This window comes from Micropterus dolomieu, linkage group LG18, assembly GCF_021292245.1.
Source record: "Micropterus dolomieu isolate WLL.071019.BEF.003 ecotype Adirondacks linkage group LG18, ASM2129224v1, whole genome shotgun sequence".
Taxonomy (NCBI): Eukaryota; Metazoa; Chordata; class Actinopteri; order Centrarchiformes; family Centrarchidae; genus Micropterus; species Micropterus dolomieu.
In genome coordinates, this window is record NC_060167.1 from 25355102 (window position 1) to 25377794 (window position 22693).

The following is a 22693-nucleotide window of genomic DNA, read 5'->3' on the forward strand; positions in this document are numbered from 1 at the left end:
CTTGGCAAGCTTTATGACGCGTTTTCATTGTGATGTCACAAGTAAAGGAAGTGAAGGGCTGGACTACAAACGAGCTGTTTTCAAGCGGTTCAGAGCAGAGCTTTCTGTGTTGGGCTGGACTTTTGGCTTTTTCACTTTGCAAACCTGTTACATAAAAGATATATAACTCAGTAAAGGAGAGGGAAAAAGACAAAAAGCATAATACCACCTCTTTAAACAAGTGAAAGCTACTACCTCCTTGTAAAGCAGACAAAGCAAAAACGTTACACAAAAAGAAAAACCTTTTTGGACAACCAGATAATAAAGCATAATCATTAGCTAAAAACTACATCAGCTGTTGGAAGCTCACTACAGGCCATCTCACTATGAAATTTAACCCCTTGATATTTTAACTTAGAATTCCATTAAAGCAACATTATGTTGCTTTTACTCGTTGGCGTGAGCTAAAAGAGCTGAAAGGTTGCAGATGTCAAGCTGACCTTCCTGTTAGACTTGTAAGTAATAACTTATTAGCTGGCTTGCTATTTCTTGTGTTGTTTTGCCGCTAGCTATAAATCTCAAGTTGATGTTAGCAAACTCCTTTAACATCTGTAACATCACAGTACTCTTTGTTGGCTAGCTTGCCATCCAAGTTTCAAACAACATTAAGCGGTGAATTACATTCTGAAATGGTAGGGGCTCCAAATTGCACAAAATAAATAATCTTACATAATGTTTTATTTACCCATTAATTTTAATACAAGGAACATATTTTAATGGGATTTTAAGGAGCTAGTAAATTGATAAATGAATGGATTGTACATTTTTAAATAGATTTAAATATTAACACTAAGGTTTTTTTGAGGGGTTAAACACTTTAATATTGACCCCTTAATTCAGTGGCTCTCAAACTTTTTCATGTCAAGGACCCCTAAACTGACAAATTAGACCATGGACCTCCATTTGAAAAGATTTTGTCCCAGGATCATCTATCTGATAGAATTTTGACTTTTAGATGATTTATTTAAAAAAAGTGTAGGAAAGGCATGACCAAAATAGTCATACGTCCTGTCACTGTGTTACCTATGGATGGAATTATAGTGAAAATAAATAATTCCTGTTTTTGACGGGGACCCCCTCAAAGACCGCTGGGGGTACCTGTACCCCTCTTTGAGAACCACTGCCTTAATTTATGTCTTAAAAGGCCTTCATTTTTCAATGAATGTAGCTGGAGCCTATCCCAGCATACACTGGGCGAGAGACAGACTGCACTCTGGACAGGCATTTAGTCTAGCTGCTAGACTCTAGCACAAGGCTGACACGAAGACAGACAATCATTCACACCTACAAACAATTTCACAAAGAAACCAGAGTACCCAGAGGAAAGGTTTCTTGCTACGAGGCAGCAGTGCTAACCACTGCACCACTGTGCCACCGCCAGGTGTTATGTGTAGTATAATGTAATAAACCATGATATATATGATATATAATGTTGAGAATCTATACTGGATGAATCAGATCAAGTGTGAGTAAATATCAAAACCAGAAATAATTTGTTCATTAGCATGTATGAGATTTCATTTGTGGCTCCCTCCATCAACATCGCCCTTTGCAAACCAACCCTGTATAATAAACCTAAATTACTGCCTGAGAAAAGGTTTCCAAAAGCACAGCCCTACAGTCTGAAAATGCACAGTGTATGTGTGTGTGTGTATGTACTTGTACTTCCTATATAGTGAGGACCAGAACAAGGCTTTAACCAACAGAATGAGGACATTTTTGGAAAGTGAGGTCATTTTGGCAGGTCCTCACAACATCAAAGGGCTGTTTGAAGGTTAAGACTTGGTTTTAAGGGTTTGGGTCGGCATTTAATTGTGATGTTTAAGGTTAGGGTAAGGTTCCCGGGAATGCATTATGTCAATAAGGGTCCTTACAACTATATAAGTACAAGGGTGTGTGTGTGAGAGAGAGAGAGAGAGAGAGAGAGTGAGAGTGTTTTTGTGTGTAAAGGACTGGTAAATTCAGTCAACTTCAGCAAGTCAAATATGTGTTTGGTGTTTTGCTCCAGATGGTAGTTGAGAATGGGAAGCAGAATTTGTTAAGTGGTAAAACTGAAAGGACTGCTCTTTTACAAGCATCCCAGTTTTAATAAAGGGTTTGGAGGCCAATACATTAAGAAGGGGCCACTTCAAGCTTTCAGGTTGTAAAGAAGAATAAAAGTAATAGTCAGTGAAAATGTGAACAGAAACTCATGAAAGTAGCTGCTGTGTTGGACAGGTGACCTGGTCAGGGTGAATGAATGCATGAAACTGGGTAATTAGGGAATGACACACATTTACCACATTTCTCTGTCAGCATCCCCAGTGACTTTGACCCCCAGTGCAACCTCAATGGCCCAGAATTCCACTCTGTATCACGTCTAATGTCTGCTTTGATCCATTCATTCCCGTTTTAGACATGGAAAGGTGTGGAAACAACACTCACGGTTTTCCTCTCCGCTCTTTTCATGTTTTCTTCCTAACAGCGTGTTTTCTTTTCATCTGCATGGTCGGGGACTGTGTCGTCTGATTGACAGGGTTGGGGTAAACTCCCAGCTCAGACCGGTTTCAGATGGATTACTAAAGCAAGTAACATTGATATCAAGTTTCTGGCAATGTTTGACCCTAATTGCAGGCTGAATTTTCCCAAAAGTGGAAAATTAGTGGCTGTCCTCATACTGCCAGATACTCTCCGTCCTGCTCTCCATCCTGTTTATCATTACCAACTGTGGTTTGCACAGTCATGCAGGACTTTAAGGGTCTGAAGCTTTTCATAAACTGCAGTGCTTTGGCTTCAGGAGCTGCAGGGCTTCAGAAATTCAGTCCATACTTTTCAGAAAGAGATCTCTAAACATCTTTTTGGATTTGAACAAACTGGGTCAGATTCAGGTTTGAAGAACTAGCCTTTGAAAGTTTCTAGCAAAACACTTTCACATCGTCTCTCCCACTCAGATCTGCTTAAATGAGTCATTGTTCATAAACTGCACGTCACTCATCTCCAGGGCACGAGGAGGAGGGTGATCCCGCTGTGTGTAGTTTAGTCTCTCGCCCTCCGCTGGGCTCCAGCCACCTCAGGGACTTTGACTTGCTCAAACTCAAACAACCTGGTTTCACTCATTAAACAATGTGGGGCCGAGGAGAAATGGAACGGGAAAATCTTTTTACATTCATGATTTGTGTCTGTTTTTCCGTGTTTTGGTCCAAAGAAAACATTCGGCCAAGATGCTCTGAGCTATATGACGCTAAACCCAAAACAAATGCACATCTGTGATACAAAGGAAAGATCTCAGTGATTAGGTAAAGAGGGAAAATTAGTGTGTTTGTCTTTATTTGGGGTTATTTTGGGTTCAAAATAGGGTTATTTGTTCATAAAGCCACTCTAAAGCTATCAACACATCTATTTGTTAGTTAAGCTCCCAGGCTGCATGCTGTGGTATATATGTGTATGTGTGCGTGTCTGTGTGTGTGAGAGAGAGACAACACACACGTCTTATTGTTTACCTGTAGCCTACATGTCGTGACATTATAGAGAGTTTGTACAGTGACTGCATGATCAGATTAAATTTTGGATGTCCTCCTGTGTGTCTTATGAAAATAAGCATATCTGACTAAACATGGCGTGTCATCGAATTTGTTGTTGCCCCCACCAAGAGGTTGTTATGTTTTCACTTGTCTATTTGTCTGTTTCTACTCAGCTTTTGGTGAAATGTGCTGTTAAGTTCAGCCATGGGCCGAAGAACAACTGATTTTATTTTGGTGCATATGCTTTATAAATAAGTGGTCAAGTAAACCATTTAGGCATTTTTCACTATCAAGCACTTGGATTTGCTCGTAACTCCTGAACTGAAGCTGAATTCCTTTTTTGTTGTCACCATATTGCACATAACAAAAACATTATTCATTTGTTATTTGACATTCCATAGCGGCTATTCTTCTATGCATCATTTAACATAAAGTGCCTCAATTATTTAACGCATTGTGCAATTGCAAACATATGTGCAGCCATGCACATACTGTGGTACTGTGCACTCCTGTGGTACATAAGCGTAGCATTGCACAAACTAATTTTTAAAAAAAGAAGCCAGTCAATATAACAATTACATTTCCCTCTAAAACATAATTAGCAAAACAAATTAGAGTACGTACACAGTTTTTAAGGAGACAGGGTTGACATATCACAGATGGTCCAAAATGTTACATATAGCTGTTATTGCACAACTGTTGAATTTAAATGGCTCACTGCTCATGAATCTGACTCATGTAATGATTTAATGTACAAACCATACTTTTAAATCTTTGAAATAATTTTTCGAATGGCAGTTTTCCATTCCCTTAAAAACTTCCAGAAGACCAGTCTAACTCAGAAGAGATATTTACTTAAATAATGAATCCTTTTTGACTGGAAAAAGAGTGAAAAGCTCAAACAACTAGTGGCAATTTTCTGTACCTATGACAGCACACATGTTGAAGGACATAATGGGTGCATAATCCTCCTGAGAGCACTGACAGATAGAAGCACAATAGATTTCTGCTGACAGACAGGAGGGCAGTGTGTGCGCTCGCTCTGTCACTGTGCACACAACATTTCAAACCTTAACTCAACACTTTGACATAACGTGAAACAGGTAACCTTGAATAATGAAGGGTTGTAAAGAGTTTATTGATTTGAGAATATTTTTTCCCAAAAGATACCATTATAAATCCACTACAGTCATTTTCAGTGACCTGCAGTATCTTATCAATTATCTTCATAATTATTGGAGTATAACTTTATGCCAGGTACAGTAGGTCACCTTGGATGGGAGTGACTTGGCAGAGTTGCTCAGAAACTCACTGATGTAAATAGTGCGTTTGGCTTCTTGGGGATTGAATGGCAATGTTGGTCTGTCCATTGGTCGAACCTGATGATCTTTGGTTTAGACTGAAATATCTCAGCAACTATTGTTTGGACTGAGATAAAACTTTGGCACAAGCATTCACGGTTGCCAGAAGATGAATCCTATTGAGTTTGGTGATCACCTGATTTTTTTCTTTATCGCCACCATCTGGTTAATATTTGAGGTTTTATGTAAAATGTCTCAACAGCTATTGAATAAAATAAAGTTCCCCAGTATGATTTTTAATAACCTTAACTTTTCATCTAGCGCCACCAACAGGTCAAAATTTCAATTTGTCCAATACTTTTGACTGAATACTCGCAAAACAAATGACATCCCATCAGCCTCAGCTGTAGCCTACTTTACGTGTAGTGCAAATGTTAGCATACTAACATGCTAAACTAAGGTGGCGAAGATAGTTAAGATTCCTGTCAAGTATAACAATATGCTAACATGCCGATGTTAACACCATGTTACCATTTTGAGGATGCTAGCATGCTGACATTAGCATAAGTCCAGCCTTAGAGCTGCTAGCACATATTTGAACGACTTTAGGGATTTTCTGGATAATCATTATGGTCATACCATCTCTGCCAATAATATGGATGTGTAATGTGTAAGTAAATATGTAAACCTTCCTCTGTAGCACTGTTTGCATCCAGCATTCAAAGCGGGTGCGTGAGTGATTTGGTGCCTTGTTAAAATGACACCAACCAAATCAGCCAAATCAGCAATTTGTTTTCAATTCTCTTTCAAGGTTTAAATTACTGACACAGCTCAGATAAATCAACATGCAAATGATGAAGTTGAGTCATAGCAGTGTGGTTACTTCTGGCTCATCACTGTGTCAAGTCTCTGTTTCACATTCCATGCAAGCATGGGCAACAGCAGCGCTCCAAAGTCATGCCGGGAAGATGTGCACAGTCTTCATCAATGCGCTTCCACTTTCATATTAAAGGAGAAATTACAGTAAACCCAGGCATAAAAATATTAGATTTAAAAATGTAGGCCCACTTCTGGTCCTATCCTTTAGTGGTACTGTTCTACACAATGCCAAGCTTAATCCATAGCCATGTTTCAATTTGTTTTTTCCACTCTCCCACACTGAAACACCGACTGCATCTTTCTACACTCTTTACCTTGTGATCCTTGCAATTTCTCTCCCATTATTTTGAATCAGTCTCTTGTTCCTGGTTTGACCACATAATTTTTACCCTGTCTTCTGTTTGCTGAATGGGGTCGACCACCAGTCTCTCACTCTCGCTCTGCTCTCCGGTCTCCTCCAGGCTCCAGCAGCCAAACCACAAGCCTCAATTACCCAGCATTCCTTGGAGAGGACTAGAGAGGCCTCATGTAGCAGACTATGAAATTAACATTCATGACAAACCTCTCAAGCCACAAAACTATTTCATGAGAGCAGCAGTTGCAGGATTTCATCATTGAGAAGAGTATCACTTCTATTTTATTATTATTCTAGGTTCATGCAGTGTTCTGTTTTCTGACAAAGGATGAGAGTAACTTTTGAAAGAAAAAAAATACTATTTGACCTACAAAGCCAAAATGCAGTAACAACACATTTAGTCAAAATTTAGGTACAACGTATGACTTGATTTACTTTACCAAAATGTTTTTATGTCATATAAATATAAAATTTAGAAGAAAACATCATGCTAATGTGCAGTTACAACAAAATACAGCTAAGTTAAATTAGCTAACTGGATTTACCCACAGCTAGCACAGTCTAAAGCAAAATCTATTGACTTTTCCCCTATAGTTAGCAGATTCCTGTTACTGAATTATAGATATTTTGGTGAACTAAAGTCTTGGTACTTAATTGTTAAAAACGGCTGAAGTAGTCCTGCTAACAAGCCTAGCCTAGCTTTGCAGGGTAAAGCAGCCATCTTAGCTTTTGACTCAAGTGGAGTTCATTATTTGTCATGGTTAAGCTATTTAAATGTATTTATTTGGAAGTTCATTTATTACACTAGTAGAAGACTGAAAGGACACACGTTGTTTGATATAATTTGTTTTTCCCCATATACCCATTTTTTTTGTAAAGATCTATTTTATTGTAAAAAAAAAAAAAAAAAGGGAGAAACATTTAGTTATAAAAACAGACATTTCAACCCATTTGGCATGGCAGTATTGATGGCGCTGCAAATGTTTGTTTTTTCAGAACATTTTTTGGCATGTAGTACTAAATGTGCATGTGGCGTGTATAATATAAGATCAAACAATATCTTTTTTTTCTTTTACAAACGGACTTAGACGGATTCATAATGCATAGACAGGGATTTTAATGTTTGTTTCACTTACAAATCTGTCCCAAGCACAGGTCACTGGCTTTCACACTGAGCAGTAGTCAACAAACCATGATGCATTGCATCTGTGCATCAGTAGGTACCGTTGCCACAAACACAGCATTTCTTAAAAGACAGCACATTTATGGTAGAAGTACTAATTTGTACAATTAAATCTCAAACCGGTCATCCTTTACAAGTGGTTGAAGAGCAATCACAGCAGAAATCTTCAAATGAATAACCTCTTTCCTTTAGGTTGATTCTGCGCTGAAAAATCCATGAATGAAATGCATGGGCTGTAAAAACTGCTTAAGATCACGCAAGTTCAGCATCGCGTATTTTCCCTAACTGTTAGCTGAGTTATAACAAACTGAGTTATAACAAACTATTCTTACTATACGTCGTTTGCCTTGAACATTTTTTTTTCTTTTAGGGTTTGTAGGAAACATTTCACAGAGTACCGCTGTGCTGAACCAAAAGAAGTAAGTATGGAAAAAAACAAAAACAAAATAATGTATGGAAAAAAACAAACAACCAAACCCAAATTGTGTATATAGATACTACAAAATTAATCACCATCAGTAGGAAAATTAGAGGAGCTAAATGAGACTGCAGGAGTTTAATGACAGCGTTTGTGGCAGTACATCAAATGAGAAGAGATCGGGAGATTAACAATGATATTGTCAGTCTGCCATCAATAACAAGAATGTGGATGAAGACTGCCTCCATCTGTCAGCTTTCATGTGCTTTGTTTGGGTCTTCCACTGTCATATTAATTCATAAGGTACAAACAATTCACACTGAAAATCCCAGAACAAAATAATTAGTCTTTTAAATACGCTTTACTGTTTGGAGGCACCAGTTATATTACTGACCAGATACACAGCAATGCCTAACCAATACAAATGTAAAAACAAAGCTCAAAAATACTTTTTTGAAGCAGCACGCTGAACTTGCTTTAACCCGTTGAAACGTCATCACAGCTTTTGTTGCTCTTTTCTCATCTGCATGACACACTCTCTCCTTTTACCAGCACCTCCCTCATCTCATGGCAACTATTACAATATCACAAGTAGTGTACACCACTATTCATTGTTGGTCACATCATGCAAACATAATCAGTACCAAATGCCTATACTGTTATATCACAGAGAGAATGAAACATTTGAAAAGAAACTGGGATGAAGTAATCAGAGGAACAACATCACTTTCACTGTGATCCATTCAGGACAGTCCCTCCTTTTATGACTGTAATAAAGTAAAGAATAAAGTACAGAGGATTTGAACAAATTTGCATTATACTCCTCTACATCCAATACTCAAAACTATTCTCTTCTGAATAATTTACAATGTAGGATTCTTTATAAAAATCCAATAAAAGATCCACTATGTGTTTGTCAGTGCATGTGAGTCAGATGAATGAAAAATGAATACGGAGTACGCACTGTTCACGCACACACAAACCTAAAAAGCACTGATGATGTAGAGCAAAAATGAAGTGAGTCAATCTGATGCATATTCACATTCTTTAATCCATGGTCTTTCTAAACCGGTTGCACATGGAGGAAATGTGCCTGTAGAAGAATGTAAGAAGAAAACAATTGTAATGACGATTACAGTACATGGTGACAGATGCATATCAAATGTTGGTTGCAGTTTAATTTATTTTTTTTGCATTCACACAACCTACTTGACCCCGCTAAGTCAGCCTGGTATTAAAGGATGGCCAAGCACAATGATCAATCCTTTTTCAAGTTTGCAATACATTATATTTTTTTGCACAAAAAGTACTGTAGGATTTGTATTGAAAAACATGAATATAGTTTTTAAATGTGTGGCTTTTAGGGAGCTGGCAAGATACTAGAAAATATATTTGAAAAACATTTACATAAAGCATTGTTTAATATAAACGAGGCTCATGGTGAAGCCTTCCAGAAAGGTAAATGTGTAAAATTCAATGTTTAATGTAATTGATGGTATATCCATATAGAGTAGATTCAGTGGATAACAACACACTCTTGACCATAGTGGCTGTGTACAGTTTATGTGCAGGCCTCCCTTCCGAGATTACAGTATTTAACTTTGACACAAAAAGCACAGAACTGCATTTTAAAGCTGAAAATGTGATAAATACAAAATATGAAGTTAGAGCAAGAATCTGTGCTGCAATAACTCAAAACATTTCAGAAGCTACCCAAAAATAAACCCATCATACTGTAAATGCTAAAGGCACCTTAGACAAAGATATATCCCTGTGCTCGAGTGGTTAAAGAGGTTTGGGGTTAAAAAAAAGAGCAGGGAGAAGCCTTTTCCTCTCAAAAAGCCTAACCGCTGCATGGAAACACTATATCGCCACGAGAAAGGCTACATAGATAAGAATTTTCATTGCATAAACTATTCTGTTACTGATTGTCTAAAAGCACGACTTAAAGACATAGAATGCAGATCTGTAAAATGACAAGATCAATTTCATTTCAAATACGGCAACATATCAAAATACGTTGCACACAACACTCCATCATTTGCATCGTACTGCGATGCTGCATTTCTGCAGTAGATTTATATTTCTAAGATAACAAAACATGCGTCGGGGGAAACTCTCTCCTGATCATGTACATATTGTTTCTGGATTTACGCTCCAAAGTCTAAACAGTAGGAGGTTCAAAAGACACCACGAAAATAGATAAAACAAGAAATGATAAAACAAACAAAGAGACAAGTTGATTAAAAAATCATGAGTAAAAACAGTGTCCAACAAGCTCTGTCCTGCGTCGGCAAAAACAATCCCCCTGACATGCTGGTGGAGGAGGTTATCTTCCTCTCCTTCCTTTGTATCCTCTCCCCATTTCAACCCAAACTACCAGCCCAGTCTTTAAAAGTGATCCTCTCTGGTGCATCATCATCATCATCATCATTATTATTATCATCATTATCATCAAGTCTCCCTCCTCCTGCTTTCATCCCATTTTATGTCTTCCTTCTCAGGCTGGACAGGCTTGCTCCCCCTGCAGGCGAGAGGTTGGAATGACGCTGTATTCCCAACCAGATAAAGGGGGAGATGGTGCCTCTGGTTCCACCGAGGGGGTTAAAATTGGAAAGTCACTGGGATTGATTAGACAGGTAAGTGGAGCAGGTGCCGGGATCACACCCTGCTGGTCGGGTGGCAGCGGTAGGTGCAGTTGGACAGGGCATCAGCTCCTCCGTCCACATTCTGGGAGCATCCTCCCTCACAACAAGCTTCTGGGAGAGAGAGAGGGGACATACCATCAGTACTGTTTGTCATTAAAGGCAGTAAATAGGTTCCACTATAAATGACAAAATCTGCAATCCACACATTTCCCCCCTCTTCAGTGGCTAAATGTTTGCCTACTGTACCTGCATCTTCCTCTGGTAGTAGCAGATGAGTTCGGCACGGACTGGGCAGGGTGGGGTTGGGTCCCTCGTGACTGGTGCCCAGCTGGAGGCGCCTCATGTGACGAACCACTGCTGTGGCGTTGAATGCTTGCTGCAGAGGAAAAGACACAAATGCAATATAACCCAAAAAACTGCTGAATCTCATTTATCTTAAATTAAAAGTTGACCAGGTGGGACCCAAAAAAACAGCCTAAACCTGTGGTTCTGGCATGTTTTGCTTAATATCAGGCAATCTCTACTTGTAGTTCGTCACAACAGGGTGCATGTCTGTGACTTGTAAGAAGTTAAAGCGTGCAGATGAGAGTTTAGACCTGAAGTGTTAAACTGTACAGTATTTGGTTAGAAAAGATAAAAGATAAAATAAAAGCTTGAAAAATAAACTATTTAGCGAAGCAGTGTTTTGTTTTTTTCTTATTTCCCTGCCTGACCTGCAGGCTTGAAACCAAATCTGAATCTTGGACGTGTCTAACAATTAAAACAAGATCCATTCCCTAAAAAAGTTAAATTAAAAAGAGGCAGAACTTTGGAGTGATTCCTGGAGTTCAGACTTTGTATTGTAGCTAAACTACATTAAAATAACCGTATAGCATAAATCATACATATAAGAAAATCAAAGTGCATCCAAGATAAAGTGGAAGTTAAATAACTTACCTTCCACTTGCTCTTAGCAAAATTCTTCTTGATCTGAGCACTGACAGACTCATGGATGTTCTTGTCTAGGGCTGTATCCCCGGCAATCCTGACAAACAGAGGAGTAAGGAAACATAAGAGTATGTCTGTGTGCAGTGGATAGAGGTCACATGTCCAGTCACAGTCATAATCAGAACTTGATAGAGGCGTGTAGGACCAGTACCAGGGGTGCTGCAGAGCCTGCTCACAGGTGTAACGTATGTTAGGGTCTTTCTCCATCAGGTGGACTATGAAGTCTTTAGCTATAATGAAAAAGAAAGGTTAAAAAGTCAATATTACAAAAGTCACCAGTTGCAGAAATATGTTGCAGTCAGTTTTTGTAGGCTCGTCAGTTTAAAACTGGAAACTGATGTAACAACAGCAGTAAACAAGAGAAAACAAATCTTGAGGTAATTCCCATATGCCAACATAAATTGGCTGTTGCATCAATTGCATAATTTGTTCTAAAAGTTGGAGAGATCATCGCCCGGAGCAGGGAAACAGGGACCCAGTCCAAGAGCCAGGACTTGGGGAAAAAATCAACATGGGATCATTGCCTTGACTTGTGGGCTCAACACCTGCAAAACTTCAGAGACATCACCCTCTCTGTATAAGGAAGAGCTTGGCTGGCTCTGGAAACAAACTCTTGGATAAGTTTTTGAGATTTTCCAGGACACATGCGCGGTCTGGAATCTACATTTCAAACCTCACATCTGATCACAAGCTATGGGTTGTGACTGAAAGAATGACATCACAGATACATAAGCAACAAACATATAGGATCTTCACCTTCTGAGGCTCTCTACTTTTAGGGGAGGGAAAGACATATTAACTCTGCTGCATTTTATTTTTGAATGAGGCTATATTGTGTTAGAAATAACATTGATTATGAATACAAATAATACTCAAATATATTTTGGCATTGACATTTGGCAACTTGGCATTATGCTGCGCAGCTAATGTGACTCCCACAGGCTGGGGGCGATGTTGGACTAATGTTGTAATACTGAGGGACAGTCAAGAGAAACTGTGTGAACGTTAAGCCTCATCTGAAGTCAACTAAATAACGATAAATGTTAAATGCTAGTGACAGTTGTTAGGGTGCTTTTTGTGGAATAAATATATATACATAGCAGCTAGCGTCGTTATACAGGCACCCACTCTCCGTGATCCTCACTGGTGTATAAATTTACTTGATAAACATATTTCAAAGCGATGAGTGAAAAAATTTACTGCATTAATTTGCTTGGCACAGTATGTAACAGTTAGATTAGTGCCCATTTAGAGTGCACAGTGCACTGTGGCCGCTGTAGTTAATCTAGAGATAACATGGTGCCCCCCCTCACTCTGTGTGAGAAAGTACGAAGTTCAGAAAGGAGGGAAGATAATGGTAATAGACCAATGCTCAAGTAGATGTGTAGGAATTCAGTAGGTTGGTTTCCTCTAGGGCTATTGGACAATAGGAACTACAAGGAAAATACAGGGCAGACATGCTAAAAATCTCATGCCTGCAGAAAATAGCTTGATACATGTACTGTACCTGAATCAGATATATCGTCCCAGTAAGGGGAATCAAACTCGTATTCTGCCTTCAGGATCTGTTCAAACAGTTTGGCATCATTCTCGTCATAGAACGGAGGGTAACCACACAAGCTGCGACACACAGGAGAGCACACACGTCATGTTTCCTCAGAGACCGTAAGGACCTTTTCTAGTAGGAGCACCCCAGGCGGGTAACTTTTCATATTCAGTTTCGAAACAAAATCTTTCTATAAATAAATGTATTAATCTTAAAAAAGGTACTCACAGAATATACGCTATGACTCCAATAGACCAGCAGTCCACTGCTTTACTGTAGGGTTTCTGAGCCAACACTTCAGGAGCTAAAAGAACAGGATATACAACTATACAGGTGAGATAGTTGTTTAACACTGTTTGATATTTGATGTTTAGCACAATTAGTACATTAACTATAAATATCTAAGTTGTTAATTTTGTAGTTGTACAAACTGTACAAACTAACCAGCATCCGTGTGTTGTTGTTTTTACTGCGTTAAATTGAGTAATGTCTTTAAAAAGCTTTATGAGCCTCTGATCAGCTGTAGATGGTGTTTAATAAAGACAAAGAGTTTACATTAGACACACACAGTGCCAGTAGTTAATATTGGCACTGTGCTCATATTGTGAGGTACAGCGTTCACGTCCATGTAAAACTTGTTAAGTTGAAGCAGATTTATCTAATTCAAGGCAGGGTCTGACGTCTTTACCAACATATCCAGGTGTTCCACATGCTGTCGACATCACACTATCAGAGCCCTCAATTTTAGACAGACCAAAGTCACTTATCATGATCTTGGAGTCTTCATCCATGCTGTAGTACAGCAGATTCTCTGGCTGCGACGAGGAGGGACAAAACCAAAGCCAGAAATGTTAAAAAACTACCATCACACAAATCATGCAAATGCACACACAACAGCACCACATGCACACAGTAATAACTGACCTCTATAAAAGGATTATATGCTCGTACAGAAGGGATTACAAAAACAACAAAGCCATGTTATAATCGAAAATGACAGATGCTTAGAAGACATGTTTTCAGTTTGGGGGTCCTGCCATCATTTTGGTTATTCATGCATGGTCAGTAAATGGACAGTGTGAAACTGCAGGCTAACTTTTCAACATCTTTGATCCCGGACTGACCTTGAGGTCACGGTGCACGATGCCCATGTCGTGGAGGTATTTGACAGCATCCAGAATCTGCTGAATGAGCTTACTGGCATCTTTCTCTGTGTAGAAGCCCTTCTCTATGATACGATCAAAGAGTTCCCCACCAGACACCCTGGATAAACAGGAGAGTTTCACATTCATTAAAGTGAATAGAAGCTTGTGAAATATAAAGTACAGAATGGAGACAACAACCACCAAAATCAGACTGGACTGAAGTTTCTGGAAATAATGGACAGCTAAAGATTTTACTTGTTGATGGTTGCAACAGAGGGACAGTGAGATAAAGTCTGAAAGTATGAAACTATTCTTGACCAAGAAAAACTGCCAGAGTGAGTTTTAGAGAGAAAGGGTACAAATGAGATATGAAATAGGCACTTTGTAAACAAGGAAACTTGTTTATTTGTTCAAAGTTGTACTCCTTATGTAATGGCATGAAATGCAGTTCTATGTCTCTTACAAACAAATTAATGAAGACAGAAACATAGAAGTTTTTTTATTGTGGCAGTTAATCAGTGGCATGAATGAGACCACATACAGGAGGAAGTCTGCTTGATATTATAATTAAAAGCCACTAGATGGAGACCTCGCTCTGTCCACAGAAAATCTGCAGCAGTTTGTTTGAGCCTCCAATAACACACACAGACGCACGCACAATGAAGAAGAAATGAGACAAGTGAAATTTTTGGTCAAAATTATGGGAGTCTAAGTCTGTAAAGGAAAACTGACTTGTAGTGTCACTTTGCTCACCTGCGATACATTACCATTCCCTTATAGGTTTTTACATCAGTTTTAAAACATTTGTTGTTGTTAGGCCAAGTAAACAATAAAACTAAATACGTAGATCAATTGCTGTGGTGACCCACTGGCTGTTACATGAAAGAATCATGAATCAGTGGGAACACAAAACACATTGCAAGGACATACAAAAACCATTATGAGGGAACACATATATTGCCGGGGAATGCGATTACTACTGCTAACACAAACACATGCTCAAGAAAAGAATTTCCCATTAGTCCTTCTCTTGACAAATGTACACCATCCCTCTCTGACTCTGCCTTTTATCCCTCTGATTTACTGTTGACTGGGATTAATGCATAAATGATTAATATTTTCTGGAGTCTCTCGGTTGATCCCGATCTTTTCTCTTCTCTCATTCTCTCTCTCTGACATTTCAGTAGTTCAGGTGGGTGGGAGGCTGACAGGCTGCAGGTGTGAGGGCAAACTCCCCACTGGTGTCCGTGAGTAGGCAGAGTACAGTGTTTGCTTATGTGTGTGTGTTCATGCACATGTGAGTGTGTTACAGAGTGCAATTAATGGCAGGTGACATGTACTGTGTTGGAGATAGCACAAGTAGGGAGTTTGAAACTCACGTCACACAAAAACGAACCACACAAACCTACACGTGGATACTCACAGTTGCATGACAAGGTAGAGGTGTGATTTACTTTCAAATATCTCTTCCAGAGATACAATATTGGCATGTTTAATCCTGTGAAGGAGAGACAAGAAATAAGAAAAAGCAAGAAATTATTCTTCTAATACTTTGCTAGTCATTTTTATTTAGTATTTCACAAGATTTTGCCAGCAGGTGGCAAAAATCTTACTGTGTGCTATGACAATTCTTCGTCTGCAGTTTAAAATCTTTCCCACTAGGGGGTTGGGACAGTCAGTGTATGTACCTGCCACACAGCTTCATCCAGTCACATGTACTTCTTGCTGACCGCAGAGGAGGCTACACTGTGTGGTGGCACATAGCTCCCAAATTGGCTGAACTCTGTGCTCTGCTCCCCCAGAGACCCGTAGGTGCAGTGACATGCGTGAGAAGATGACTCACTACATCTATGTACTGTATTACACTCAATGGCTACTTTATTAGAAACACCTTTACAATCTAATGCAATTCAAAACAACAGCTCTGTTTACAACCGAGGTCATAGTTAAATGTGTTTATATACATGAATTGGGGTTAAGGAGGGGAGGTGGGAGCAGAACATTAAAAAGACCTTGCAGTCCAGTACAATACCAACAAACTGAATGGAAATCTCAACGCTGAAACACACAGTTGCATCTCGTGGGAAAGTTCATTATGAGCACCAGAACCAGACCGAGAGATTATAGGCTCAGGAAGTCTTTGCAGGTGTTTTGAGTTAATTAGCTGATTAGAGCTCTTCTCAGTCGACAGTCTGTTCTTTATTATTTATTCTAAAATTCTAATGCATTTTGAGATACTGGATTTTTGATTTCCATGAGCTGTAAGCCGTAATCATCAAGATTATAACAAAAAAAGGCTTGAAATATTTTAATTTTTGTGTAATGAATCTAGAATATATGAAAGTTTCACTTTTTGAATTAAATTTCGGAAGAAAATAAACTTTTCCACGATATTCAATTTCTTTTAGATGAACCTGTATGACTGAATTAATGCCTCTATGGCAGAGTCAACAAAAACTGAACATTATAAGCATTTAAACACACATCTCCAGGCTGGCGAGGAAAGCTCACAAACAACAACAACTGGGGTGGTGATGGCTAATAGATAAGATGCTTGCCTTTAGTGTTGGAGACCTGGGTTCGATTATCACTGTGAGACATCCACCATTGTGTCCCTGAGCAAGACACTTAACACCTAGTTGTTCCAGAGGCGTGCGACCTCTGACATGTATAGCAATTGTAAGTCGCTTTGGATAAAAGTGTCAGCTAAATGAATAAATGTAAACAACTGTATTTCGTAAGAGAACTTAAGTGAAATTCCCGTGCCAAATTCTTCTTAACTTTTACAGAGAAGCAATAGAAAGCATCCTGAAAACTGAAAACATCACTAACTGGCATGGGATGTGTCCGGGCCCAGGACAGGAGGGCTCTGCAGCGGGTGATTAAAACAGCTCAGAAAATCATTGGTACCCATCTAACAAGCATCAGTGATATCGGTGAGGTGAGGTGCCTGCAGAGCCCAAAGGATACCAAAAGACAGTCCCCACCCAGTCACAGCCTGTTCACCCTGCTGCCAACTGGCAAGAGATACAGAAGTATCTGCTGTTGCACCACCAGACTGCAGAGCAGATTCTTCCCCCAGGCTGAGAGACTCCTTAATTCATCCACAACACTGCACCATGTAAAATACTTTTTTTTATGACTTATTATCTATCCACCCATCTACTGTATATAATGTTTGTATGAAACCATATTATCATCTGGTTACTGCTGTTTATATTCACCCCAGATGCAAATTCAAAAAATGCACTGTGGAATGTTCGGGGTGTATATGTGTATGTATATGTATTTTAAAAACTGTATATATTGTTTTATTTTATTTTACATGTTACCATAATTTAATATAGGCCTACACTTAATCGTATGTTGTGTGTGTAGCATCAAGGAACAAATTTCGTTTTGTTATGCAGCCTTGTGCTGTATAATGACTAATAAACAACCTTGTACTTTGTATGCAACGTTTGCTTTTTGAGAGTAGCATAAAGGGAACTACAACTTAATTTTGTTATACAACCATGCACTTAAAATGATAAATAAATCTAGTTTGTTCCTTGTGAAAGTTAACTTTATGGCAGAGCTATTGTTTTGGACTGGATTAGGTGGTAAATAATGAAGTGACATGCTTTGGCTTCAATTTTGGGGCGAACTGTCATGTCGTCCATCTTTATATACAGTCAATAGTGTGTACCCTTGAGTGAATTTCCTTTATCATAAATACATCTAAAATATTGCATTGTTTATATCCATGTTTATTTCCTCCCATTCTCTTTTGATGGCGCACTGCTGTGTTTGTTGACACGTTACGTCACCAACTGTGGACCAGTGGAATAGCATTAAACCGACGTCAGGATGTCAAACATGCCACTTGCGTACTGCATGTTTGTCCTCGTGCGCATGTACGATACAAAGAAAACGGGGACCGACGCACAAAAATATTGCTCCATAGCACTACTTATGGTCAAAAACTAGACTAACTTTTCATACTTTTTCATACTTTTTTCAGTGTGTGTTTGAGGATTATTGTGCTGGCTTGAACGTAGGAAGACAAAGAACAACACAAAGCCATGTGTCTGAGCTGTACTGGAGGTAACTGTGTATGCGTTGGCCTAAACTCATGCTGGATTACAGCAATGACTCTGATCCAGATTGTAACAATGCATGGACACCTTCATTCATCTGCTTAGCTCAGTGTGGACGGAGAGATAGGGACCCAGTGAGGGATGAATGCTAGATTAAACCTGCCGAGTGAGCAGACACGTGTGAACGCGCATGAGCTTGAACGTGCACAATTACAGAAGGTCAAATCCATGCAGTAAAGGTGCAGCATTTACCTTGAATCTCTGTGCAAGTGTGTTTGTGTTTTGGTGAAGACCTTATGGTGGACACTGTTTGTTGTGCTTGTCAGAGAGCCGAAACGTCTATTGAGGGCTGGTGAGTCATATGCTAAACCCCTGTCAGCACTCGTGGGTCTCGCAGGGCATCGCGCAGAACATAGAAGTCAGCAAATTAGAGAATAGAGTTGCCAGCTCTGCAGCCAGTAACGATTTCATCTGACACCTGGGTGATAGTGGCAGATCTACTGATTCTTGAATCATGTTCTGATAGTTTCTCAAAAAATACAAAGTTTATTGATTTATTTAGGGAGCCTTTTAGATTATTTTTTTTTTATTGCTCGCTAAATCTCTGAATGTTTAACAGCCGTGAGTCTAAACACAGCTTCTGGTACTCTGGCATCACTCTTTTTTTACACACTTGCTTTTGTATTTTATTTTTTCACTCAGTGCTAGCCATGAATGAATGGATGCCTCTCACAATATGTGCAGGATATTAAAGTTCCTGTGGTGGGAGGAGTGTTTTCTAAAATGTCTTGTGGTCTCTGTAGAGTATTTGCAGGATTTTTCCTCTCTTACAACAATAACAGAGATAGTTCATTTCTGTGGTCAGGAGGAATTCATTCATTAAAGTGAAGAGAACAGAAATATTCCCTTATTAGGAACTGAGTTTCTGGTTTACATGTTGTTTAATAATTCAGGTCACTTCAGAAAGCTGTAATATGATTCCTTAGGTTTGTGTAAATGTACATAAAGATACTAACATTGGTTAACATTTTCAGGATATTGATTAATGAATGCCCTGTGTTCCACATCTTGCTTTCCTGAGAACTTCGGGCCAGAAAGTCCTGTTTGACATTGAACAGAGTGTATAATCACACTACTTGCTGAGCAGCTTTTTTCACACATGCACTTTTAAACAGTGTGGGACAGTTTGTAAAAAGGGACATTTGGTGTTTTCAGGCCCAAAAAATTGGGGTCAGAAACTCACAATTATTTGGAGTCCAACATTAACTGAGATGGATCCACTTGACATTTGTAGCTCAAACAGATGTTTCAGGTCTGCTGTACAGTTAGCCATGTTTACAACAAGTACATCCACGGCACACAACTTCACACCAACTCCTCTGATTGGCACGGCTACAAGTGACTTAGTCACTGTATTTGCACATGTCTGTCTTTAAGTAAATATTTAGTCTAGATAAAATGGGAAGAGGATGAACAGCCCTCTGACCAATGTGATTATTTCATATCGCTACATTTGTCACAGTGCGTGCAAACAGGGTACCCAGTAACACGAGGAGTAGGACCCAAATCCAGACTCAGAGGTAGATTTGGTACAGTTCAATGATTTAATGGCACAAGTACTCAACAAAGCTTTCAGGGATAATGAGGCAGGCGTAGGTCAAGAGCAGTGGTCCAAACAAAGGCAAACAAATCCAAGAGGGGACAGGCAAAATCCACAAAACAGGCAAGGTTCAGGAAATACAAAGTAAAAGTCCATGCCAAATATAAACACAAGGGACAAAGTCGATTGACACTGAGACAAGGGAATACACAGACTAAATACACGGGTTAGGGGAGGAAAACTAGACACAGGTAAAATAAATAAGACAATCACACAGGCAGGAAAACACACAAAGTTAGTGAAGTTAAACATAAAACATAAGAAGGGGTGAGAATTTCAAAATAAAACAGGAAATAACTAAACTAAACCCCAAAACCATAACTACATTAGTGGTACATCAAACTACCATTAGGCTGGACAGCCATCTTACAAACTGAGTGATTAGAACTGAGATGAGTTTATCCATTGGGGATCAGACACTAAATTGATTGACTTCTTTGTATATACTTCAGATCAGAAGACTGTTACAACTGCTTTACCAAGGTTGGAAACATTAAATAACCACCGATAAATTTACAGCAAGAGAGTCATTCAAGAAAAGCCATAAAATGTTCTGCCACCCTTTCTGTCTCAGAATGCTTATTACAGATTAACATTTTGTGTGGAGCTCCTGTGTCTCCTGAGGTCAAAAACAGGTGCAGGTTTACTTCACTGTAAATCTTCTTGTCTTGTGCCACCTTACAATTAAATTATTTATTTAGGAATAGATAAGACAAAAGTAGACAGTGACAGTAAATTTAATTTTATGGGAGTAGTATATTGATGGTGGGATTAGATTTTCAGCATTTACACAGACACTTGATCAATTTTGTGTTATTAATCAGACTGGTTGTTGGTTGGGTGTGGGTATTGTATCCAATACAACTGGCTATGATGACACCTTTAACTGGACTGAATAATCTAAAACGATGATATGTATAATCTGATGATTTCATGACTTCCCAATGGAAATCAGCAAATGTTAGGATATTGACAGTTTTGCTTAAAATTACAACTGAATGAGACCGATGAGGGCGGTGAGACTCACTTAATCTAAACAGTAACATCTCGAACAATAAAAAACAAACTAATGATCTGACAGACTGCAGAGCTGAGCAGAACTCTCTGTGGGTTCATCACTATGAGTCACGTTACATGTACTCATTTGATCTATTGTTAATATAAAAATATTGATTATTGCAGCTTTGCCTTTATATACCACTCAGTCAGACCAAATGCTCTGTGTGGGGATGATGTGTTAAGTCATGACACCAAAGTTCAGACAGAGCGAGCAAACTGTGATTTTTCAGGCCAAGTTTACCTCAGTTTACACCATACCTGAACTGCTAACTAACCCCCACTGTGTTCATTCCATCGTCCTCACCTCAGGAGGGATCATAGCTGTATATCGGCTGGAGTTGTATCTACTGTAACCCAGGCAACAAGAGCTCTAAAAATAACTTGGGGCCCAATGTTGATCAGCCATTTTCACCGTGGCCTGCAATTCCCCACATTCAAAGAGAAGTATGTTTGAACCACTGTCTCTTGCCTTTGTCTTTATATGATACAACAGGGATTTTCAAAGTGTGTGGGCGGGCCTCCCAAGGGGGGCTCCCAAACAGCTTCAGGGGAGGCTCAGTGAACGGAAGTGAAACAATATTACTTATTGCGTTAGTTCAAAAAGAGATCACATAGAATAGCCTACATGTGTGAGAATTCAGAGATACAGCAGTTTTTGGGAACTGTTTTCCTTACATTAGAGTGAGAAACTAATGACTGCCATAGGACAGACCTTATTAAAACTATTTGGTGTAGTCAGAAGTTATGTCAAACAGCAATATTAGGCTATTTTGGCTCAAATGTTGAGTGTCTATGTCAAATACTATAATTATGATCCCATAAGCATCCAGGAATTGAGCGAAACTTACCAAGTAAACTAAAGATGTGGTGGTGGGGGTGCCATTTCTCAAGCTTTGTCTGAGAGGAGGCCCGCAGTCTCAGACTTTGAAAACCCCTCTGATACAACATTTTATCTCTTGCACAGGTAGAAAGAAAACATGAGCATGAGCTGGGTATAGAAGAATCATGTGCAATAGTTTTTGGTCATATGACTCCATCTTACAAGCAAAACCACTTATATTTTCAACATGATAAGTCTGGAAATGGTTATGGTACATGAATTGTGTTTAGGTCAGATCACAGTACAATTTGTACAACACTGTGATCTTCAGGAGCTTAACGTTTATTATACTAAACAAGTTGACTGATATGTGCTTTGCTTTCATTGTTGTGCGTGCGCAAGTTAAAGGGTCGGTGAACGTAATGATGCTCGCAGCATTGAAAAGTCACAAGTACAAAACCCAACAACTGCAGTATCTCTTTTCCTGAAGCTGCTGGTTAGGTTAACCCTCATGACATGTCTTCAATAGGAAGTAGTTCCAATGAAAACTTATGCCTGGTCCAACCAGCCTTGTATTGGGAACACCCCCACGATTGTCAGGAGGGGTAGACCGGACCCAAAATCTGCCCAATTATGCTCAAGTGTGCGGCCAGCATTAGTGTCATTTGAGCACCACAAATTATTATTAATTATTTATTCACCTTTAGTGTACCGTACTTGTGAAAATAAAACCGGAACTATCCAGATTAGCTAGATACCAATAGAGGTGAGTGAGAAAATACGTTTTTTTGTCAGTAATGTGGATGAACTGGACTTTTAATTCCCCCTACAGAGAAAGGGATGGTTCTTTGCTGAATAATATATGTATCCAAGTCTCACAGGGACCATGTGAAGAGTAGATAAAGTTCAATATGGTGCGTACTACATGCATTACAGTTGATCACATTACCACAATATACAATATCATATATGATATCTTGTAATGTGATACAACTTACATGATGCAGTGATGGAGATAACGGTGATAACAATTAAACCATCTTGAACCTTGTGGCTAGTTTTTCAGATGCAGGC

The 22693-nt window shown here is 39.1% G+C and overlaps 1 protein-coding gene across 3 annotated transcripts in view; it reads right to left on the reverse strand.

The window, feature by feature from the left end:
- Positions 1-8703: 8703 nt before the first annotated feature.
- The window catches only part of camk1b (calcium/calmodulin-dependent protein kinase Ib), a 38297-nt gene continuing 24307 nt past the window's right edge, over positions 8704-22693 (reverse strand). The window contains exons 1-10 of one of the 3 annotated variants that reach the window (XM_046075961.1): positions 15690-16144; positions 15425-15499; positions 13981-14119; positions 13545-13671; positions 13085-13160; positions 12818-12930; positions 11462-11540; positions 11260-11347; positions 10570-10699; positions 8704-10434 (exon numbers count right to left, since the gene is read on the reverse strand). In XM_046075961.1, coding sequence (XP_045931917.1) covers positions 10337-10434; positions 10570-10699; positions 11260-11347; positions 11462-11540; positions 12818-12930; positions 13085-13160; positions 13545-13671; positions 13981-14119; positions 15425-15499; positions 15690-15706 — 942 coding nt within the window. In that variant the 5' untranslated portion in view covers positions 15707-16144 and the 3' untranslated portion in view covers positions 8704-10336. Of the gene's footprint in view, positions 10435-10569; positions 10700-11259; positions 11348-11461; positions 11541-12817; positions 12931-13084; positions 13161-13544; positions 13672-13980; positions 14120-15424; positions 15500-15689; positions 16145-22693 lie in introns of those variants that run through there. The other 2 variants (XM_046075960.1, XM_046075959.1) reach the window with 2 other exon arrangements.